The 20,625-nt window shown below is 37.6% G+C and overlaps 2 protein-coding genes across 13 annotated transcripts in view; one reads left to right on the top strand and one right to left on the bottom strand.

The window, feature by feature from the left end:
• Window positions 1-54: 54 nt before the first annotated feature.
• On the bottom strand, window positions 55-17,635 carry LOC5516409 (myotubularin-related protein 2). Its single transcript, XM_048733894.1, has 25 exons — window positions 17,481-17,635; window positions 16,414-16,517; window positions 16,041-16,104; window positions 12,819-12,910; window positions 12,059-12,169; window positions 11,799-11,870; window positions 11,672-11,701; window positions 11,119-11,202; window positions 10,775-10,849; window positions 10,621-10,695; window positions 10,151-10,255; window positions 9,583-9,663; window positions 9,417-9,508; window positions 9,154-9,247; window positions 8,945-9,043; window positions 8,040-8,099; window positions 7,649-7,696; window positions 6,693-6,785; window positions 4,493-4,554; window positions 3,975-4,026; window positions 2,921-2,968; window positions 1,655-1,702; window positions 1,080-1,163; window positions 962-1,009; window positions 55-542 (listed from the first exon to the last, which is right to left on the bottom strand). The coding sequence occupies exons 2-25, from the start codon at window positions 16,495-16,497 to the stop codon at window positions 411-413; spliced, it is 1,833 nt and encodes a 610-aa protein (XP_048589851.1). The 5' UTR covers window positions 16,498-16,517; window positions 17,481-17,635; the 3' UTR covers window positions 55-410.
• The window catches only part of LOC5516472 (MBT domain-containing protein 1-like), an 18,840-nt gene continuing 15,835 nt past the window's right edge, over window positions 17,621-20,625 (top strand). For 2 of the 12 annotated variants that reach the window (XM_048733885.1, XM_048733884.1), the window contains exons 1-2: window positions 17,767-17,903; window positions 20,506-20,530. In XM_048733885.1, the coding sequence (XP_048589842.1) occupies window positions 17,880-17,903; window positions 20,506-20,530 (49 nt within the window). In that variant the 5' untranslated portion in view covers window positions 17,767-17,879. Of the gene's footprint in view, window positions 17,722-17,766; window positions 17,904-20,096; window positions 20,325-20,505; window positions 20,531-20,625 lie in introns of those variants that run through there. The other 10 variants (XM_048733886.1, XM_048733888.1, XM_048733887.1 and 7 more) reach the window with 10 other exon arrangements.

The raw sequence follows: 20,625 nt of genomic DNA, 5'->3' as shown, positions 1-20,625 counted from the left end.
CGGCGCTTATTAGAGCATTAAGATAAGCGCAAGGGAATAAATTAAGTACAACCATTCACGTGTCCCGAACTACTTTGTTCTAGCTCCAAGCAGTGTACGCACATGACAAAGTACTCGAAAGTCCTGGGACGAGAACTTGAATAAATCGTACCAACATTGCTCCAGGTTATTGTTCAAAGTTTTCAAAATTCAACGACGAACACAAGGCTTAACCAATAAAAGCAACTTGTCCTGAGAACACAGCGGTTCATTTAATATTATCTGTACAAAACTTCCAGGGAAGCAGTTCGTTTAACGCAGCCAGTTAGAGTTAAATACTTTTGTATGCAACCTTTCTTGAATACAGCTGTTCCCTTATCACAATCCGTTAGGGTATTTAGGCGATTATCTGGGTTACCAGTGGTACCAAGCTACAGCTGCGCCGTCGCCCATTGCGAGTTCGAGTTCGTGCTGTGGAGAGAGACGGCATCTGGAGTGGACGGAACTTCAACCGTCATCCGCTGGTCAATCTCCTGCTGCAGCTCCTCGCACTTCTGGCGCAGCTGGGACGATAAAGAAACAATAAGACGGTGAAAGCCAGACAAGAAGACGGACAGAAAGAGCGCCATAGACAGACACACAGATAGACGGACAAATACACAGACAGGCAGTCGGACGGATGAATTGACAGACACATAGAGGCAGTCAGATAAACGAACACACAGAAGGAGAAACGTTTAGACGGATGGATGCAATAGACACACAGAGAAGTCAGATGGACGGACAGACAGACAATCGGAGAGAAATATCGACAAAGACACACACACAGACATTCAGTCAGACGGACTTTCGGACAGACAGACGGACGGATGGACAGACACACAGACAGACGGACACAGAGGGACAGATAGTCAGACGGACGGACAGACACACACACACATATACCGTCAGACGGACAGAAAGAAAGATAGACAGTTCTTACCTGCTCACACAGAAAGAACAAATCTCTGTTGCGTTGTTCTTCTGACTCCTAAAAGAAACGTCCAAAGGTCTTAGCTCAGACGAATTCTATGATGATTAGGAATAAATGTCTACATTACCTGCGCCTGCATTCGCGGATTCCAGCGGATGTAGTAGCGTGTCCACAACTCCAGCCTTCGCAAACTCGGAACAGGGAACAGGACCTTGGAACGAGGAGTGAGACTGTTAACGACACACAGATGCTAAAGAGCGAATTTCTTAAAGATCAGCAAATAAACTCCATGAAGAACAATAAAGCTCCTTAAATAAACTAGGTACAAATAGTCCAAAGCTGTCTCTTCTGTATGATAAGCAAGATATTAGAGTGTTAGTCCTTCTTTTAGATCAGTACGTTCTATTTGGATCAGTCTGTATATTAAGATCTTTTGTTCTTTTTAGATAGGCTGTTCTATTTAGATTAGTTATTCTATTTAGATTGGGCGTTCTATTTAGATCAGGCGTTCTATTTAGATCAGTGGTTCTCTTTAGATCGGGCGTTCTTTAGATCGGGCGTTCTATGTAGACCAGTTCTTCTATTTAGATCGGGCGTTCTATTTAGGTCAGTTGTTCTCTTTAGATCGGGCGTTCTATGTAGATCAGTTGTTCTATATAGATCGGGTGTTCTATTTAGATCAGTTGTTCTATACATACTTACGTGTTGGTGGAGATAAGGGGCGTACAAAGGATTCTTGAATTCCATCATCTAGCAACCAATAAATAGTGATCAGACATGCCGGCTGCGTACGCAGGAAGCATGCATACGAGACTGCGACTTAGCGCACGGCCCTTCTTCCACAAGCCGATCATTTCCAGGCTAAATGCGCGCGTAGCCCTTCTTCCACAAGTCGTTCATTTCCAGGCTAATTGTGCGCGCTCGCTATATTCAAATATGATGTATAAAACATAAGCAGATCACAACGCTTGGTGCAAGTGTTCACTTATGCTAATTACTGTATTCCTTTTACTAAATTTCAAAGCGTTCTCCAAATCCCCAAATCCTTTGTTAAGAAAACGTATTCGCAGTTTTCGTTTTAAAAGCGCGTACCCAGGATTTGCTGAGGCGGTGCAAAGATAAAAAAAAGGATAGCAATTGACGGTCCATAAATAAGAAATGACCCACTTCTTGGCAGCAAAATTAGCCGGTGCCAACCCTCCCCCTCCTTTGGTGCGTGCATGGCTTTGTCAGTGTTGCTGGGAGTTACCAAGACTTGACACAAGTCGCCATTTTAGATTCCCTCTCGCGGAGTCTAGGATACAGGTTTGGCTAAACAATAACCTTCAAGTGGAATGATAAGCTTTTGAAAGAGGATTTTCTTAGCAGGATTAGATGGAATCAGCAGTGTTCCATCTTTATTTAATTAGTTTGTAGGAAGTTGCTTTGTGATTGAATCTCAATGGGAGAGATGTGTTTTATTTTAATTTTCGAGGTAGATGGAAGAATAATAATTCCGATTAGCATTGCTATGATGTATAAAATAGCAGTGGGGGAAAACGGACATCTCTTAATGGACTTTTTACTGAGTCGATAATAAAGATAAGATTCTTAAACGCTCCGTGGGAGAAATGGGAGGATGGGACAAATAGGAAAGGCGTCCCACTGGGATGAAGAGTGATGGCGGGCATTTGCATTTTAATGAAATGCTTTGTTTTGACTATTCTCTGCGCTTGAGAAAAGGACAACTTTAAGCCAATCGATAACAGAACTGTTAAGTCGCGCTGAGCCGCTAAAGGCGAGTAATAAAGTCTTGCTGCTGCAGAGCCCTGCTCACACTTTTGTCATTGTTTTCGTTGCATATTGGGAGACAAATTATGTGATAGCCATCTTAAAACAACAGTTTTATACTCAAAATTCAAACAAAAATATATCAAAGGCTCATCTTTATCAGCCGGTGGAAGTGGCAGGTGACAGGAGTCCACTTACGCTTGTGTTGATGTAACTCCATAATGAAGTAGTTCTAGTCTTGACATCCTGTAGAATGAATTTAAAGAGTAGAAAACATATCACGTAACAGAATCAAGACTCCCCCTCCCCCTCCCCCCCATTCTACAACTGCACGTATACGAGATATAATAACCGGAGATCGCGGAGTGACGTCTTTGAGTATATCGTCATTTTTTTCCCGCACGCTTTGCACGAGGTTACTGCTAGCAGTTGGATGCGAGATAATAATGACAATATGAGTTATTAGGCTTTTAGTGGGCCGCCATTATTTGTCAAGCTGATGACGCGTGAGGCCAGGCAGATGGCGAGCGTTCAGTTAAAGAGCCCTTGTAAGTCACACCTTTGTTATGTTTTCATGCAGCTTGGAAGACAAATTATTTGAAGGAATCTTAGAATAATTATCCAAAACCAAGCATTTATACTTTATTAACCAATTTCACTCGAAAATATCGAAATGAATACCTCAACCATCAACCGGTGAAAACGGTTTTCCGCACTTGGTATTTTGCTTGCATGACAAAATGTCGTCTGACAGACTCTTTTTTGGACCAAGATAGCGCAAAATTTCGACAGTTACGTCTTATTAGAGTGAAAACGTCACGTACAGTTTCCTTTGACGTAAAAGCCATTCGCGTATTCAATAAAACCGCGTAATGTCTGCGTGAAAACCTATCGCATGTTACTTTTATGCGTGAAGCTTTCTCGGGTGATACTTTAGCGTTAAGCCTTCTCGGGTGATACTTTAGCCTGAAGCCTTCTAGGGTGATACTTTAGCGTGAAGCCTTCTCGAGTGATACTTTAGCGTGTAGCCTTCTCGCGTGATACTTTAGCGTGAGGCCTTCTCGGGTTATACTTTTGTTGGAGAGCTATAAGCGCGCGTGAAAGCCTCTCGCGTGGTTTTAACCGTGTAAGTAAAATATTTGACAACAAACAAATCCAAGTTTTGAAAACCACGAACGTATGGCGACGGTACGTGTTGGCCATGGTCGCTACAGGGGTAACCTCGCGGTATGTAAGGGCCACGCCCACTTACCTCCTTCTCCCTTTGAGACTCCGAGTTGTACAGAAACGTCCCAAACATGCAGCTAAAAGGAAGAAAAAAATCAGTCCAAAGTCTCACTTATAGGGACCGGGAGACGTCCCAAACATGCAGCCAGGTGGAGGAAAAAAATCAGTATAAAGGAACGGGAGATGGGCGAGATGGGTCTTTACAAATTATCACAGGAAAGGGGGGGGGGGGGGGGGGAGACTTAAACTTTTAACGGGGAGCCCGAAACCCATGACATGACGCCGAACCCAAGAAGTTGGCTCCAAATACTCAGATTTCCCATGGGGGGAGGGGGGGGGCAGGGATTAGGATTATTCCCAGCCCTCCTCCTACGATAAAATAATGAGCGGTTAAATCCAGGACTGCACACGTCCGCCAAGCACACGTTCGCTTGATTATTCGTTCTTTTGATCGATCATTCGATTGATCATTTGTTCGCTTGGTTAATTGTTCTCTTAATCGCTCATTCGATTACTCACTTGTTCGCTTTATTGCTCGTTTACCTGTACAGGTGGTCCAGGATCGTGATGAGAAACGTCTCGTTGAACTCGAATGCACACGGGAACTTTAAAAAAAAACATTAATGAGCCCGTTACGTCCATAAAAACGTCATGGTTCAACCAGCTTCCGATTTTCTCTTATGAGTGATCAGTTATCTTGTACCTGTCTAGTAACTTGCCATACGCAGTCTGTGTACCTGTCTAGTAACTTGCCATACGCAGTCTATGTACCTGTCTAGTAACTTGCCATACGCAGTCTGTGTACCTGTCTTGTAACTTGCCATACGCAGTCTGTGTACCTGTCTAGTAACTTGCCATACGCAGTCTATGTACCTGTGTAGTAACTTGCCATACGCAGTCTATGTACCTGTGTAGTAACTTGCCATACGCAGTCTATGTACCTGTCTTGTAACTTGCCATACGCAGTCTATGTACCTGTCATGTAACTTGCCATACGCAGTCTGTGTACCTGTCTAGTAACTTGCCATACGCAGTCTATGTACCTGTCTAGTAACTTGCCATACGCAGTCTATGCACCTGTCTAGTAACTTGCCATACGCAGTCTATGTACCTGTCTAGTAACTTGCCATACGCAGTCTATGTACCTGTCTAGTAACTTGCCATACGCAGTCTATGTACCTGTCTAGTAACTTGCCATACGCAGTCTATGTACCTGTCTAGTAACTTGCTATACGCAGTCTATGTACCTGTCTAGTAACTTGCCATACGCAGTCTATGTACCTGTCTAGTAACTTGCCATACGCAGTCTATGTACCTGTCTAGTAACTTGCCATACGCAGTCTATGTACCTGTCTAGTAACTTGCCATACGCAGTCTATGTACCTGTCTAGTAACTTGCCATACGCAGTCTGTGTACCTGTCTTGTAACTTGCCATACGCAGTCTATGTACCTGTCTTGTAACTTGCCATACGCAGTCTGTGTACCTGTCTAGTAACTTGCCATACGCAGTCTATGTACCTGTCTAGTAACTTGCCATACGCAGTCTGTGTACCTGTCTAGTAACTTGCCATACGCAGTCTATGTACCTGTCTAGTAACTTGCCATACGCAGTCTATGTACCTGTCTAGTAACTTGCCATACGCAGTCTATGTACCTGTGTAGTAACTTGCCATACGCAGTCTGTGTACCTGTCTAGTAACTTGCCATACGCAGTCTATGTACCTGTCTAGTAACTTGCCATACGCAGTCTGTGTACCTGTCTTGTAACTTGCCATACGCAGTCTGTGTACCTGTCTAGTAACTTGCCATACGCAGTCTATGTACCTGTCTAGTAACTTGCCATACGCAGTCTGTGTACCTGTCTAGTAACTTGCCATACGCAGTCTATGTACCTGTCTAGTAACTTGCCATACGCAGTCTGTGTACCTGTCTAGTAACTTGCCATACGCAGTCTATGTACCTGTCTAGTAACTTGCCATACGCAGTCTATGTACCTGTGTAGTAACTTGCCATACGCAGTCTATGTACCTGTCTTGTAACTTGCCATACGCAGTCTATGTACCTGTCATGTAACTTGCCATACGCAGTCTATGTATCTGTCTAGTAACTTGCCATACGCAGTCTATGTATCTGTCTAGTGACTTGCCATACGCAGTCTATGTACCTGTCTAGTAACTTGCCATACGCAGTCTATGTACCTGTCTTGTGACTTGCCATACGCAGTCTGTGTACCTGTCTAGTAACTTGCCATACGCAGTCTATGTACCTGTCTAGTAACTTGCCATACGCAGTCTATGTACCTGTCTAGTAACTTGCCATACGCAGTCTGTGTACCTGTCTAGTGACTTGCCATACGCAGTCTATGTACCTGTCTAGTAACTTGCCATACGCAGTCTATGTACCTGTCTAGTAACTTGCCATACGCAGTCAATGTACCTGTCTAGTAACTTGCCATACGCAGTCTATGTACCTGTCTTGTAACTTGCCATACACAGTCTATGTACCTGTCTTGTAACTTGCCATACGCAGTCTATGTACCTGTCTTGTAACTTGCCATACACAGTCTATGTACCTGTCTAGTAACTTGCCATACGCAGTCTATGTACCTGTCTAGTAACTTGCCATACGCAGTCAATGTACCTGTCTAGTAACTTGCCATACGCAGTCTATGTACCTGTCTTGTAACTTGCCATACACAGTCTATGTACCTGTCTTGTAACTTGCCATACGCAGTCTATGTACCTGTCTTGTAACTTGCCATACGCAGTCTATGAACTGTAAAAACACAGGAGACCGCTGGTCATCGGCATGGTTCTTGTCTCCGTGGCCGTAGCGCTGGATAGAGAGCAAGAATCTCAGACAAAAGAAAGTTAAAAGGCACAACTTTGTTATTGTTTTGCTAAATATATGAATTATGAGAAGAAATAGCCATCTAACAAAAGTCTACAATTTATTTACTATATCGAAAAAAAAAATATCCCAAAACTTTCCCAAATCAGTCGATGGAAATGGTTGCTTCTTCTACTTGACATTTTGCAAAATGGCGATTATTTGACCTGTCAGCGGCCCGTCCAAACCTTCGACTCAAATGGTTGCTGGCATGACGCAAGACAATGACGAACAGGGAGAAACTAATTTACCTAAAAATATATGTAAACAGCTTACGAGGCATCTATTTCAATTCGATCGATGTAAGATATTGGATTCACTTTTGGATTTACTTGACTGAACAATTAAAGAGGCTGGATTGACATTTTAGAAATTTCAACTAAAAAAAATTTCAACTGACAAAATCAGTCATTGCGACCCTTGTTGTATTATACTTTGCCACAAACAAACTTCGGAACAAACACCATCAAAATAATATGCTCATCTTTGAGACAATCTACAGAGGCGAAACTGGGCCATTTTAAGCGAAACACCGTCCTACGCTATACAGGGCCATACACAACCGGGGTGAGATTAGATGAGAACCGTCCTACGCTAAACAGGGCCATACACAACCAGGATAAAATTAGATGAGAACCGTCCTACGCTAAACAGGGCCATACACAACCGGGATAAAATTAGATGAGAATCGTCCTCACTAAACAGGGCCATACACAACCGGGATAAAATTAGGTGAGAACCGTCCTAGGCTAAACAGGGCCATACACAACCGGGATAAAAGTAAAACCATGACTGGGGCAATGCTGCACCTGATTGAATTTGTGTCCAAAACTGAGCCACTCCTTCTCAATCAGCACCTGGAGATCATAAACGCATTTAGTATGTGTTTTCCTCCTATTTGCGGACAGTGGAGGGACATTTGCTGACACTAGGTAAAACATAAGTGCTAGTTCGCTAGGCAGTTCTCTGAACTAGACCAAGCGTGTTGTATGACAGAGGTGAGAGCCACTTCCCAAGAGACTAGCATGACACCAGCACATTCACCTCTATTGCTATCTATCCACTTCTAATTTGTGCAAGTGTGTATGCACGCCTATTGGCTGGATTTGGCGTGGGTACACAAATGGTTGTGGTACCTAAACGTCAAGGGTACACAAATGTGTGTTCTGACAAATATGTTTGCCAACACATGGTACATACCTCAAAGCCGATGATAGTTCTGTAATATGGATCCATCAAAAGCATGGCAAGAGCTGTAAGCTGCAAAAAAGATGTTGTAAACAAGGGAGAAATTCTAGAGAAGACAGCAAGGTATTTTGTGATTGATGTACTATCTAGTGCAAGACTTTGACAGTTTGCACACCATTTCATCCAGGGTTTCAAAATGGGGGGTGGATAATGGCGGGATAGACGGCTTAAAACTGATCGAGCGGTTCTTGGTAGGTCGCTACATAGATCTAACAATACTTCAGCAAATTCAAGCAGGCGAAGGAAAATGGACAGTCCCTCATGTCCCTCAGACATTTATTCTCTTCAAACAAAGTAACTTTTCAATTTTTTTACTCAAAAAGGGGGTGGATTTTCACCCAATCCACCCCCCCCCCCCCACCTGCTCTGTATCTCCCCCTGCCGTAAATGATGTAATAAACGCCCAGGCGTTTTTGAATTTCGATAGCCTGAGGGGGGACGTTCAATAGATAGGAGGCGTTTATTAGAGTGGGGCATACTGTACAAGCTATAACAATGTAACAAATCCAAGTGCAGTGGGGTTCTAATCTCAGTCATGATCAAGTTTAATTTTAGCCTGAGTGGCAAGCGTTTCTTGACATTAGGCAAGTTTCAACCAGTAGAAGCCAAGTTTGGATTAAGCAAGAAGGAAATTGAATTTGATTTATATTACCGGAATTCCTATGTATTAAATTTTAAGCTGGGAGGGAAGGCAGGTGGGGGAGGCGTTAAATAGAGAGGTGTCTTTTTTTTAATAGAAAGGGACGTTTAATATAAACTTAGGAAGCTTAGAGGGGGGGGGGGGGGCGTTCATTAGACCAGGAGGTCTTCTTTAGATAGAGGGCGTTTATTAGATCATTATACACCTTATTTAATACCTGAGGAGTTCTGTCCCATCCATCACTGCAGTGAACAACTACTGATGTTCTACATCTGTCCACTGCATCAGCAATACGAACAGCACCCGCCATAATCATCTAGGGAACAGTTTACACATTTAGGTCCATGGAATAAAATCTGTATATCTTTCAAATCAGCGAATTTTTTTCTATTTTTTTTAAATCATTCTTTTATCATTATCTATCACCTTGATGTGATCCAGCCATTTTGTGTTCTCCAAGTTGGTCAGCCAGTGGGTATCATCAATATTAGGGAAACAGATGTCCTTTAACTTGCGCAAGCTGCAAGATATGTATGCATCAGTACAGAATAATAGGAATGAATGGATGAGTATTATGAACATAAGGAAAGCAGATGTTCTTTAACTTGCGCAAGGTGTGGGTGGGTGGGTGGGTGGGTGAGTGAGTGAATCAGTCAGTCAGTCAGACAGTGAATGGTATTATAACCCACCTCTCTCTCATCACATGGATGTTGGCAATATCCAGAAATATCACTTCTGTATTCTGGTAGTTCTCTTCTGTCTCGTATCCACCTCCTTTGGCCTGAAGATAAATACAAATCAAGCTTTTGTTGGTAATGGCTTTTCCACGCAGGCACATCAAATGAATGTACACACCTGGTTGGCCACTGCATTGATTCTTGGTCTTGCATCAAAGATCAGAAGCTTGTGGCATTGAGGATTTGCTTCAAGAATAGCCTGGAAAGGTAACATAATCTAGATTATCATACCTTATAATAGCTAAAACAATCCAAAAAAGGAAATAACAAGGAAATGAGAAAGTTCCAAGAATTATTTCATAAGGTAAAGAAGGTAGCACAAAACAAACCAAAAAAAATTACAAGAGTTTCTGATGCTCCAACTCAGAAACTGGGCATGTTCTTAGCTAAAATAGAATCTCTTGACATCCTTCTACAAAACGTTACCACTAACCATACCCTGATGATAAATAGACCAACTATAACTAAGGCAATACTCCCACTCAACCTCCCTTTTCCTCAGCTGAGGTTTGATTCATCCAGTATACATACCCTCCCTCGTCAACATGATTATTATCATTAGTATTGAACCGCATTTAACAGTACCATAACTTGTAAATTTAACAGTGAATGTGGACCTTTGATATTCTCAAATTTTTACTGAGAAGTGGAGATGTTTCAGCTACACAACATGTAAGACAAATTACCTGAAAATACTTTTCGTCATCTTTGTTCCTAGCCAATAGACCTCTGTTAGGCTGACTCGCCCTTGTTATTGATGCATTGTTGGTTGGGTGTAGCCAACACAGTACCTAAGAGATTGAATAAACACATGTCACACATGCTCGTTTGAAAAAAAATTTCTATACTGTAGTTTTACAAAGGAATTTGTAAAAATGATAACGACTGGGATGATTTGACCATATCAATATTTTTCACACTTTGCAGTGAATTCTAGACTAGTTTTAGTAAAAACACCTAGAGTTAACACTCCAACATATAATCAAAGAAAGTGCATGTTAACAGTGCAATCACCCCTACGTCCATTAAAGTGTTTACATGTTGAGGTTGGCAGAGTAATGTTAAGATCTATCAGATGGATTGCATTTTTGCATGAGACTTTAAAAAAGATTTTGTATTCAGACCTCTTTATTTCAAAGTCATTTACAGTACTTACTGGCAGCCTGTTCCTGCTTCTAAAAACTGCAACTTTTTTAATGTCTTCATCACTAACTGATGATGGTACACCAACCTTTGATAAAAGCATAAAATGTTTGTACTTCTTCACTCAAGCACACGTTTTATGTTTTTCAAGCAACAAGAGTTCTTACCACGGCAGGGTATGTGTCACTTAGTTCATACTTCTCATTAATTCTTGTCACATACCAGCAATCTGTCGGCAGCCCCTGCAATATGCATACATGAAATCTTAACATAAAAAAATGCTGTTTGCTCAAATACCTTTAGCATTATTGTACCATCGGAATGTCTGGTCGGTCAGTTGGTTAGTTGGTTGCTTTGTGTGTTGGCTCATCAGTTGATTTTGTTCAGCTTGTAAAATGTAGGTTGCTATTTGCTAGTTCGCCATTCAAACAAAGCAACATATCTTTAATGTTTGAAAATGCTCTAGCCCCCCTCCTCCAAAACCACACTGGATTTAAATTACAATACTTACCAATCTTTCAAACTCCTTTTCTGCATCATATACATCCCAGCCATTGTACTCAAACTCATCTTTGAAGGAATAAGCAAAGTATGGCTGAAATACAAAAATAATAATTGAAATTTATAGTAACCATACTCCAATTTAACCATTCTTTGCGCGCCTTCATTGAGGTTTGAAAACTGAGGTGTTTTTGTTTGGGAGAATTTGAAAGCAGATCAGTTGAGCACGAGAACGCAGGTCGAGTGCTTCAAATCTGCTTGAGAATTCCAAGGTTTCAAAAACTAAATGAAGGCACAAAAAAAGGATGTTTTATTTATATTGAAAAAGAATGTTTCATTTATATTTTATATTGTGTAAAATTTGACAACCTTCTTACAGTAAACTTGGCATGAAGAACACTAAAAATTTTGTCTTGTCTTATTGATTATACCTCTTGGCATAATGCAAATTTCATCTTTTATTGAGCAGAACTATACAGGGGTGTGGAATATGCACAGAGTTATACATAAACCAATCCACTCCAAAATATTACAAAATACTTTTTAGGGAAAGTTTAACTCACCTTTCCATTAGAAGCAGGAAAAGCATAGTGCTATTGAAGAAAAGTTCAATAAAAAGCTGTTAGGTATATACATAAAATGTAATAAATAAAAAAGGGAGAGAAGCAACAAACTAGATGAGACGCCTACCATGATTCTCTCATAAATCAGCCTTCTTGAGTGATTTTCTTGCTTGTGTGCAAATCGCAGATTCCTAAAATCCTAAAAAAAAAACAAGTAAGCCTCAGTTACTATGGCAACACTTTCCTGAATCAGATTGTTTCCCCTATCTGCCAAACATAACTTTGGATGATCTTCAAAAAAAAATTTTAAACTATGTTCCTAACTTTTATTTATTTATTTTTTTGCAAAGATATAAGAAGATATATTGTCAAACTTTTTTTTATTACCTTACAGTAAATCTCTAATCCATAAGCATTCTCGCCTCTGCTCGTGGTGCCACCAATTTTCTCAACTCTGTAAATTGTTCCAAGGGGTACTTCTACTGTAAAAGGAATGTCCTGCAAATGTAACAAAATTTATCAACAGAAGAGGGAAGCAGACAACATGAGCATCCTGGAAGTGTCAAGCTTTTGACTTCCCAAATTAGAAAAAAATGGTCCTAATAGGTTATAATGTCATAATTCTTTTTAACAAGTTGATGTTTATTGGTAAGCATTTGCAAACACCACAATTTGTTTTGACAAATGAGTAAAGAGCACATTGATTTTTTTTGCCTTAAAAGATTCTTTGAGGATACATTAGCTTGAGCAAGGATACAGGTGCTAAATAAAAGTATGCTTGTTGTCTGGTTTCCCTGTTTGCCAATGACTAACTAATAAAGGTGAGAGAAATATTGGCAAAGCAAGGATCTGTCTACATGATAGAATACCACAACTAAACAAGAATTCTGAATATGATGATGCGTATGATGATGATAATAACGGTAAATGATGAAAATGTGGTATTGACTACAAAAAGATGATGTTGATAACAAATCAGATTATAAAAGTGATGGTTATGAACAAATTATTTTTAATGATGATAACAATGATTATAATAATGATCAGGATATAAATGTAGTAATAGGTAGTGGATATATAGATGATAATGATGACAAATCTGACTATTACCCTTATAGTTGTGGCAGTAGGGGAAGAAAGGACTTACATCATCTGCTTTGAAGAACAGCTTATAGTTGGTGATATAGAGGAACCCACGCACAGGACCGGTGAATGGACATAAGTAGGTCACATCCTTAGCTAGAATGGGAACAAATTAACATGAGTGAGAATACAGATGACCTAACAAAATTATCATTTATTTTATGAAGAAAACATATAAAGTATAGAGCAATAATCTGAACAAGCTTACACTCATTTTTAATCACACATGAACCTTATGTTTTTCATTTCTGAGTTGCAACTGGTGTTTGGTGATGGAAGCCATTTTGCAGTTACGGCAGCTGCTAGACTGCTAACCAATGACAGAGGGCCAAAAAGCACCAGGTGCCAAGAAAGCAAACAAACTCTTTAGCGAAGTCATGGCCAGTCCAAACCACAAACTACATAGGCTGCTCCCTCAGCAGAACACTAGAATTAATATTAGGAAGAGGCGGGTCTTTGCCATCAAAGCCAACACGCAACATTTTGCAAAAAGTTTTTTAATGTTCAATGCCTCCACTAAATTTTACGACTAGATATTTAATCAACGCAGTATAGATTTTATCAAGCCTGTAATTTTAGATTCATATTTTAGATTTGTATAATTTTTTAAGTATTTGACTATTGTAACATAACGCAACGTTTTGCAAAAAGTTTTTTTAATGTTCAATGCCTCAACTAAATTTTACGACTAGATATTTAATCAACGCAGTATAGATTTGATCAAGCCTGTAATTTTAGATTCATATTTCAGATTTTTAGAATTTTTAAGTATTTGACTATTGTAACATAACGTAATTCAACCTTCGGGTTGCAAAGTTTTTGAATAAATCTATCTATCTATCTATCTATCTATCTATCTATCTATCTATCTATCTATCTATCTATCTATCTATCTATCTATCTATCTATCTATCTATCTATCTATCTATCTATCTATCTATCTATCTATCTATCTATCTATCTATCTATCTATCTATCTATCTATCTATCTATCTATCTATCTATCTATCTATCTATCTATCTATCTATCTATCTATCTATCTATCTATCTATCTATCTATCTATCTATCTATCTATCTATCTATCTATCTATCTATCTATCTATCTATCTATCTATCTATCTATCTATCTATCTATCTATCTATCTATCTATCTATCTATCTATCTATCTATCTATCTATCTATCTATCTATCTATCTATCTATCTATCTATCTATCTATCTATCTATCTATCTATCTATCTATCTATCTATCTATCTATCTATCTATCTATCTATCTATCTATCTATCTATCTATCTATCTATCTATCTATCTATCTATCTATCTATCTATCTATCTATCTATCTATCTATCTATCTATCTATCTATCTATCTATCTATCTATCTATCTATCTATCTATCTATCTATCTATCTATCTATCTATCTATCTATCTATCTATCTATCTATCTATCTATCTATCTATCTATCTATCTATCTATCTATCTATCTATCTATCTATCTATCTATCTATCTATCTATCTATCTATCTATCTATCTATCTATCTATCTATCTATCTATCTATCTATCTATCTATCTATCTATCTATCTATCTATCTATCTATCTATCTATCTATCTATCTATCTATCTATCTATCTATCTATCTATCTATCTATCTATCTATCTATCTATCTATCTATCTATCTATCTATCTATCTATCTATCTATCTATCTATCTATCTATCTATCTATCTATCTATCTATCTATCTATCTATCTATCTATCTATCTATCTATCTATCTATCTATCTATCTATCTATCTATCTATCTATCTATCTATCTATCTATCTATCTATCTATCTATCTATCTATCTATCTATCTATCTATCTATCTATCTATCTATCTATCTATCTATCTATCTATCTATCTATCTATCTATCTATCTATCTATCTATCTATCTATCTATCTATCTATCTATCTATCTATCTATCTATCTATCTATCTATCTATCTATCTATCTATCTATCTATCTATCTATCTATCTATCTATCTATCTATCTATCTATCTATCTATCTATCTATCTATCTATCTATCTATCTATCTATCTATCTATCTATCTATCTATCTATCTATCTATCTATCTATCTATCTATCTATCTATCTATCTATCTATCTATCTATCTATCTATCTATCTATCTATCTATCTATCTATCTATCTATCTATCTATCTATCTATCTATCTATCTATCTATCTATCTATCTATCTATCTATCTATCTATCTATCTATCTATCTATCTATCTATCTATCTATCTATCTATCTATCTATCTATCTATCTATCTATCTATCTATCTATCTATCTATCTATCTATCTATCTATCTATCTATCTATCTATCTATCTATCTATCTATCTATCTATCTATCAAGAAATGCATATGCACTAAGTCAACAGCAACCAATTTACACTTTATTTTCAATTGCTGGCTTTGTGTTTATCTGTTTTTCTCAGTAAGAGTAGCTAAGAAAGCAAACCACTTTGATGTTGTTTTGGTTGGGGTCAATCTAAAGCAGCGTGACAGATGCAGAATTGGACAAGCTCAAAAGTCATGACTGATGTTCACCAAAAAAAAACAGTTGTGGCTCGTAAACGAAGGGCGCACATGTGATTGAAAACAAGTTTAAAAATTGTATCCTTTGTGTTGATGAGCACTGCACATAACTATATTTAAGAGGGAGGGAGAAGGGGGAGAGGGATACCCAGATATGCAAGAAGACAATTTCTTTTAGGCTAAGTTCAAACATCGTATTATCCATGAGCCGTATTCAATGCAAATGCATGCAAATGAAGATGAAACAATCGACTTGATGCCTTAGGTAACTCATCTAAGCTTGTAGTAGTACTGAATTTTTCTTTTACTTGGGCAGAATCTAGTTGAGTTAGGGGACTCAGAGCCCAATAAGCCCCCTCCTGGCTACAATTTTGATGCAAGTGAGCATTAGAAACTAACAGAGAATTTATTATAACTTCAAACAGCCCACAGCAGAAAATTGTGTACCAAGTAATAATTCCATAATTTTGAATGTAGTCTTAGGGTATAGGTTTGGATACATGATACATATATTATATATTGATAAAACATGATACATATATTATATACATGATACATATATTATACAGTATATTAACACTAACCAAAAGACTTCGTAGTACAAGATTTCTTATGCTTTAAAATCCTTCACCTGTTGCTTGGGGCTTTTCTCCTTTACACAGGGCAAGCTCTCCTTGGTTGGCAGACAATTCAGCCTGGGAATTAACCAATATGCCATAAATATTCCACGGTTATAATATGAATATGTCAAAAACAAATATACATGTTTGTTCATCAAGAGTGAATGAATACAGTACTTGGAAATTATTCAAATATACTATTAATAAAAGAGCTTTCTAAGCCTTGTAACTTGACTAAGCCCAGGGAGTCATTTGATAAAAACATTGAGTTGACCATTAAAACAATAGACAAAATGTAACTTTAATAACATTAAAATCTAAATCATCATTTGAATATAACACAAAGGGAAAATTCAGTAAAAATTAGGGAGATTTGACAACTACCTTAACATTGCCATCCTCGATAACTGTTCCTAGGCCTCCCTCTGCTTTGCTATTGTGGCTGTGTTGTCGCTTTGGACCATCCATATTGGCCACTTTAAAGGTTCCTATAATTTTACAGTTGTGGGAAGAAAGGCTAGCTGTCAATTTATAAGCTCCAAAGTCATAATTCGCTGGGTTCAGTAAACAAGGACAGACATGCAAGCAGCATGGCACCTTTACAACTCCCCCTACCCTCCTTTTCCTATTAACTTTAGCACCTGCGGTTATAAGTTCCTGTTATATCAAATATCACACGGATTTCTGAAAACAATGTGTCCAGACAAGCACAATTACACCTAGTTTAGAGAAGAGTTAACTACCCACATGCTCTTAAAGAGAAAACACCTTTTCAAGTGCAATATTAATCTATTTTACTTAATTATCAATCCAAGCTAACGGGCAGCTGCACTTGTATGATTAAAAAAAAATTTTGTTCTTTCTTTAATAATCAATATACTATTTGGCAGCAAAGACTCCATTGTTTCCATAGCTAGCTATTAATAATAATGTTATTTTCTTGTATTGCGCGTGAATCATAGAGTGAGGAGATCCTATCGCTTGATAGAGTAAAAATGAGCATATTTAGGGAGCTACGGCAAGCAAAAGAGACACTTTACCTAGTATGGTTGCCGTCCTTTAATTATCGTTTAAATTTAGTTACTTGATCAGAGATGAGAGATTAGCTTCAGTCGGCGGAGGGAATTCGCATCGGAAATACGTAGAAGATTGTTTTTATGTTCGGTACTCTCATTTTGAGACTGGAAATGAACAAGGATCCACAAAACAACAGATACAATCATACTTAAAGCGTCAATTTGATTTGTTTTATCAATAAGACGAAGCCAGTCACGGATTAGGGAGAAAAGAATTTGCATTCTTTCAAGTTGTCAATCGTGAAATTCGCTTTCCTTTGCGAGGGAGTAACAGGAAGCTGGAAATCAAACTACTAAAAAAATAACCTTCTCCACTTTACATGAAATAGTAACAAGTCCAACTGCTAGTTTATGATATAGCCTAGACTGTCTCACCTTTTATTGGACTGTTTAACCTTGTGATCACCTCAAAGTGATGATTTTCGTCAAGACTATGGAATGCTCTTTGCAAGAAAGGACGGCATGTTGACGTGAACGAGTGAGGCTTGGGCACTAGAGAATAATAACTAGACCCGAGGCTACGCCCGGTCACGAACACTTAGAAATCCATCACGCACACAAAACAGCGAAGAAACACTAGCGAAAAAGCTGTCACAAGGTGCCTCACATTATGAAGGTAAGCTTAATAGGGAGTATTTACGTTAAAGAGGCTTAATCCGTCGAGTGTTATGCGCGGAATTTTAGGGAAAGATTTCAAGGTGTTTTCGTCGGTGAGTGTTTGAATGGCCTGGGTCGGGTGTTGTATGACACCAGGTCGAGGCTGCATTCTGAACGATGGCGACAGCTGAGACGCTAAATGTGAGTATTGCCGAGAATTCGCTTCTCTTTTTTACCCGTCATGGACTCAATAACGCCACGAAAAACACCAGCGAATTTAGATCATTTATTTAACTGAATTTCTGGCTGGTATTATTGAGGTTTTGGTCATCTAGAGGATCAGTTTCAATTCGTCAAATTTTACCCGCGGAACAATAGATCTTGTCATGAAAACAATGACTCCGAGGAGGCGAACTAAAATTTATTTTGGGTAGAAACACGGCTCAGTAGATAACAAAACTCTAAGGAACCGACCTGTTTAACCTTGCTTAATGGTTGCAAGAGATATTCTAGTTTGAATTTAGTGTCGTTTGTGGTTTGCTTGTAAGCTAAGAGAGCTTTTACACTTGGCAGTGTGTCTTATGTTTGTTTACATGTAATAAATAAGCCCATATGAACATGTTACAACACTTTAATTCTAGTTTCGTCTTGCGAGAGAAAAATACTCTTGATAGTTGTGGCTATAACGTGGTGTATTAGGGATTTTTTTTCTTTTGTTACAAATGTATTTGTTAGTGGCCAACCTCATTTGTATTCCCTAAAATTTTTCTGCCCCCATTATAAATGTGAGAAAATCGTAAATTTAAGCAAAAAGAGCAGATGTTTTGTAGGGAAACGCTCTATAACATCCTTTTTATCTCACTGAAAAGCCGATCCAGTATTGATCTTCTCATAGAACATGTTCCAAGTATTTTTCTTTTATTGTTATTATAAGATTGTCTGTCAGATTTAGTTGTATGTATAGTATTTGTAAGATTCCAGTTTTAGAAATATTAATTAACTGAATTTGAAATATGTTTTTGTCTTTGGCTCTAGCATTAGTCTTTTAGAAAAGTGAGGATTTGACCTAGTACTTGTATGACTAAATTATACCAGATTGCTTGGTAGATATAATATGTATATTATATAGTACAGTTGAATTTTTTTGTCTCTTTTAATGTAGCTGTAAAGCAAGTAGTTTAATGTATTTTTCATTTATCTTGGTATCACTGTACTTTTGAAATGGACAATGCATTGTGAAATTATAAACCACACAAGATTATCTTACCAAAACCATAATTGCATTGGTTCAGAGTTTTAAAGCATTTTCTATTGACCTAAGTGTACAAGCTTACTTAGTTAAACTTGTATTTTTTGAAATGTTTCTTTTCTTTTAAATCAATTAAGCTGTGCTTTACACATTATTGAATGACATAATGGCATTGCGTTTTGATAACAGCATAATCAAGGATGAAAAAGATGCTTTTTTAAGGAGAATATTCTGTGTTACTAGAGACCAAAAGTTGTTTGCCCTTTTTTATAATGCAAATATTCCCTACCACCTTTGATCGATTGCTTGAGCCATTTTAAATCTTTCAAAAACACAATGCTAATGTGTTGCCTTTTTTCAGTTGAGTGTCTTAGCTATCATTCTGAATCTACATGAAATTTCATGTATATCTTGTAACCTGTGGAGGAAAAAGATATGTGTTGACTTTTTTATGAAACAAATAATAATATTTGTAATAGTTATTATTCATCTATAGTATCACCATTTATCCCCAAATGGTATGTGTCAAAAGGGTGAGCCATTAGTCTTTTTGCTTCCACATTTGCATTTAAATAACAACCACAAGGAGTCCATCAGAATTAATTATTCTACAATACTGTACTTGCATCTGATACAAGCACAACAACTACAAGGAGTCCATCAGAATAAATTATTCTACAATACTGTTCTTGCATCAGATACAAGCACAGTATACATACCACTAGAGTGCTGTCAATCTCCAATTCTTTAAAGAAGTGATATTGTTTCCCCTCTCTAGGAGGATTTATTTTTCTGATATATTCAATGCTTATGTTAATGCCCTAGGGATTTATATTTTTAAGTGCTCTGATGCAATCAGCAACAAAGGGTATGTTGGTCATATATCCTATTTCTCCTATGCCATCACCTATAGTCAAAGAACCATATTTTCATCATTGATACATTTTAAGTAATTTGATTTTTAAATGTTTTCAAATTTCATGATTTCTTAAAGAGCTGAAAGAATTTAAACATAACTTGTTACTTTTTATATAGTAAATTTGTGTCCAATATATTTTAAATTAGATGATATTTTTCTTGAATTGTTTTTCTGACTAGACAAATTAATATGATAGCACAATTTTTGGTAATTTTTACTATTTTCCTACTCAAGTTTAGCTGTTATTATTTCCATAAATTGCCATTTAAACACAGGTGGCATTCTCTTGACGTAGAGCCATTGCCAAGGCAACCTGATACTAATACCAATAGGTGCTCATGACAAAACAGGCTGTATGTTACATGATGAATTATGAATTAGAGGAGTAACTATAATGTTACATTAAACTTACTGTTGTAAGTTTACTTTACTCTGGCATGAGTAATGGCCTAAAGTAATGTATATGTTATCTACTAGAAGTGAAATGTCTTTATTTTTTATTCGCTGAAATGCCAAAAAAATGAAAAGAGGATATTTGCTTAGTGAAAATCTTTATGATGAAATTAGTCTCTGGTCTTCAAATTGGAAACTCTTAGAATTATTATCCATTGATTTATTTAATTTTTTTTCCTCAGGATAAAGCAGTCACACTAACCCGAGGTATGTCAATTTTGTCATCTGCAGTCTCTTTACTGGTTGTGGTGAAAATAACATTTTGGTTTGGTTAAAATCATTTAAATTGCATTGATAACAGA

Source organism: Nematostella vectensis, chromosome 10 (genome assembly GCF_932526225.1).
Source record: "Nematostella vectensis chromosome 10, jaNemVect1.1, whole genome shotgun sequence".
NCBI classification, from domain to species: Eukaryota; Metazoa; Cnidaria; class Anthozoa; order Actiniaria; family Edwardsiidae; genus Nematostella; species Nematostella vectensis.
This window is presented reverse-complemented; position numbering and strand designations above follow the sequence as displayed.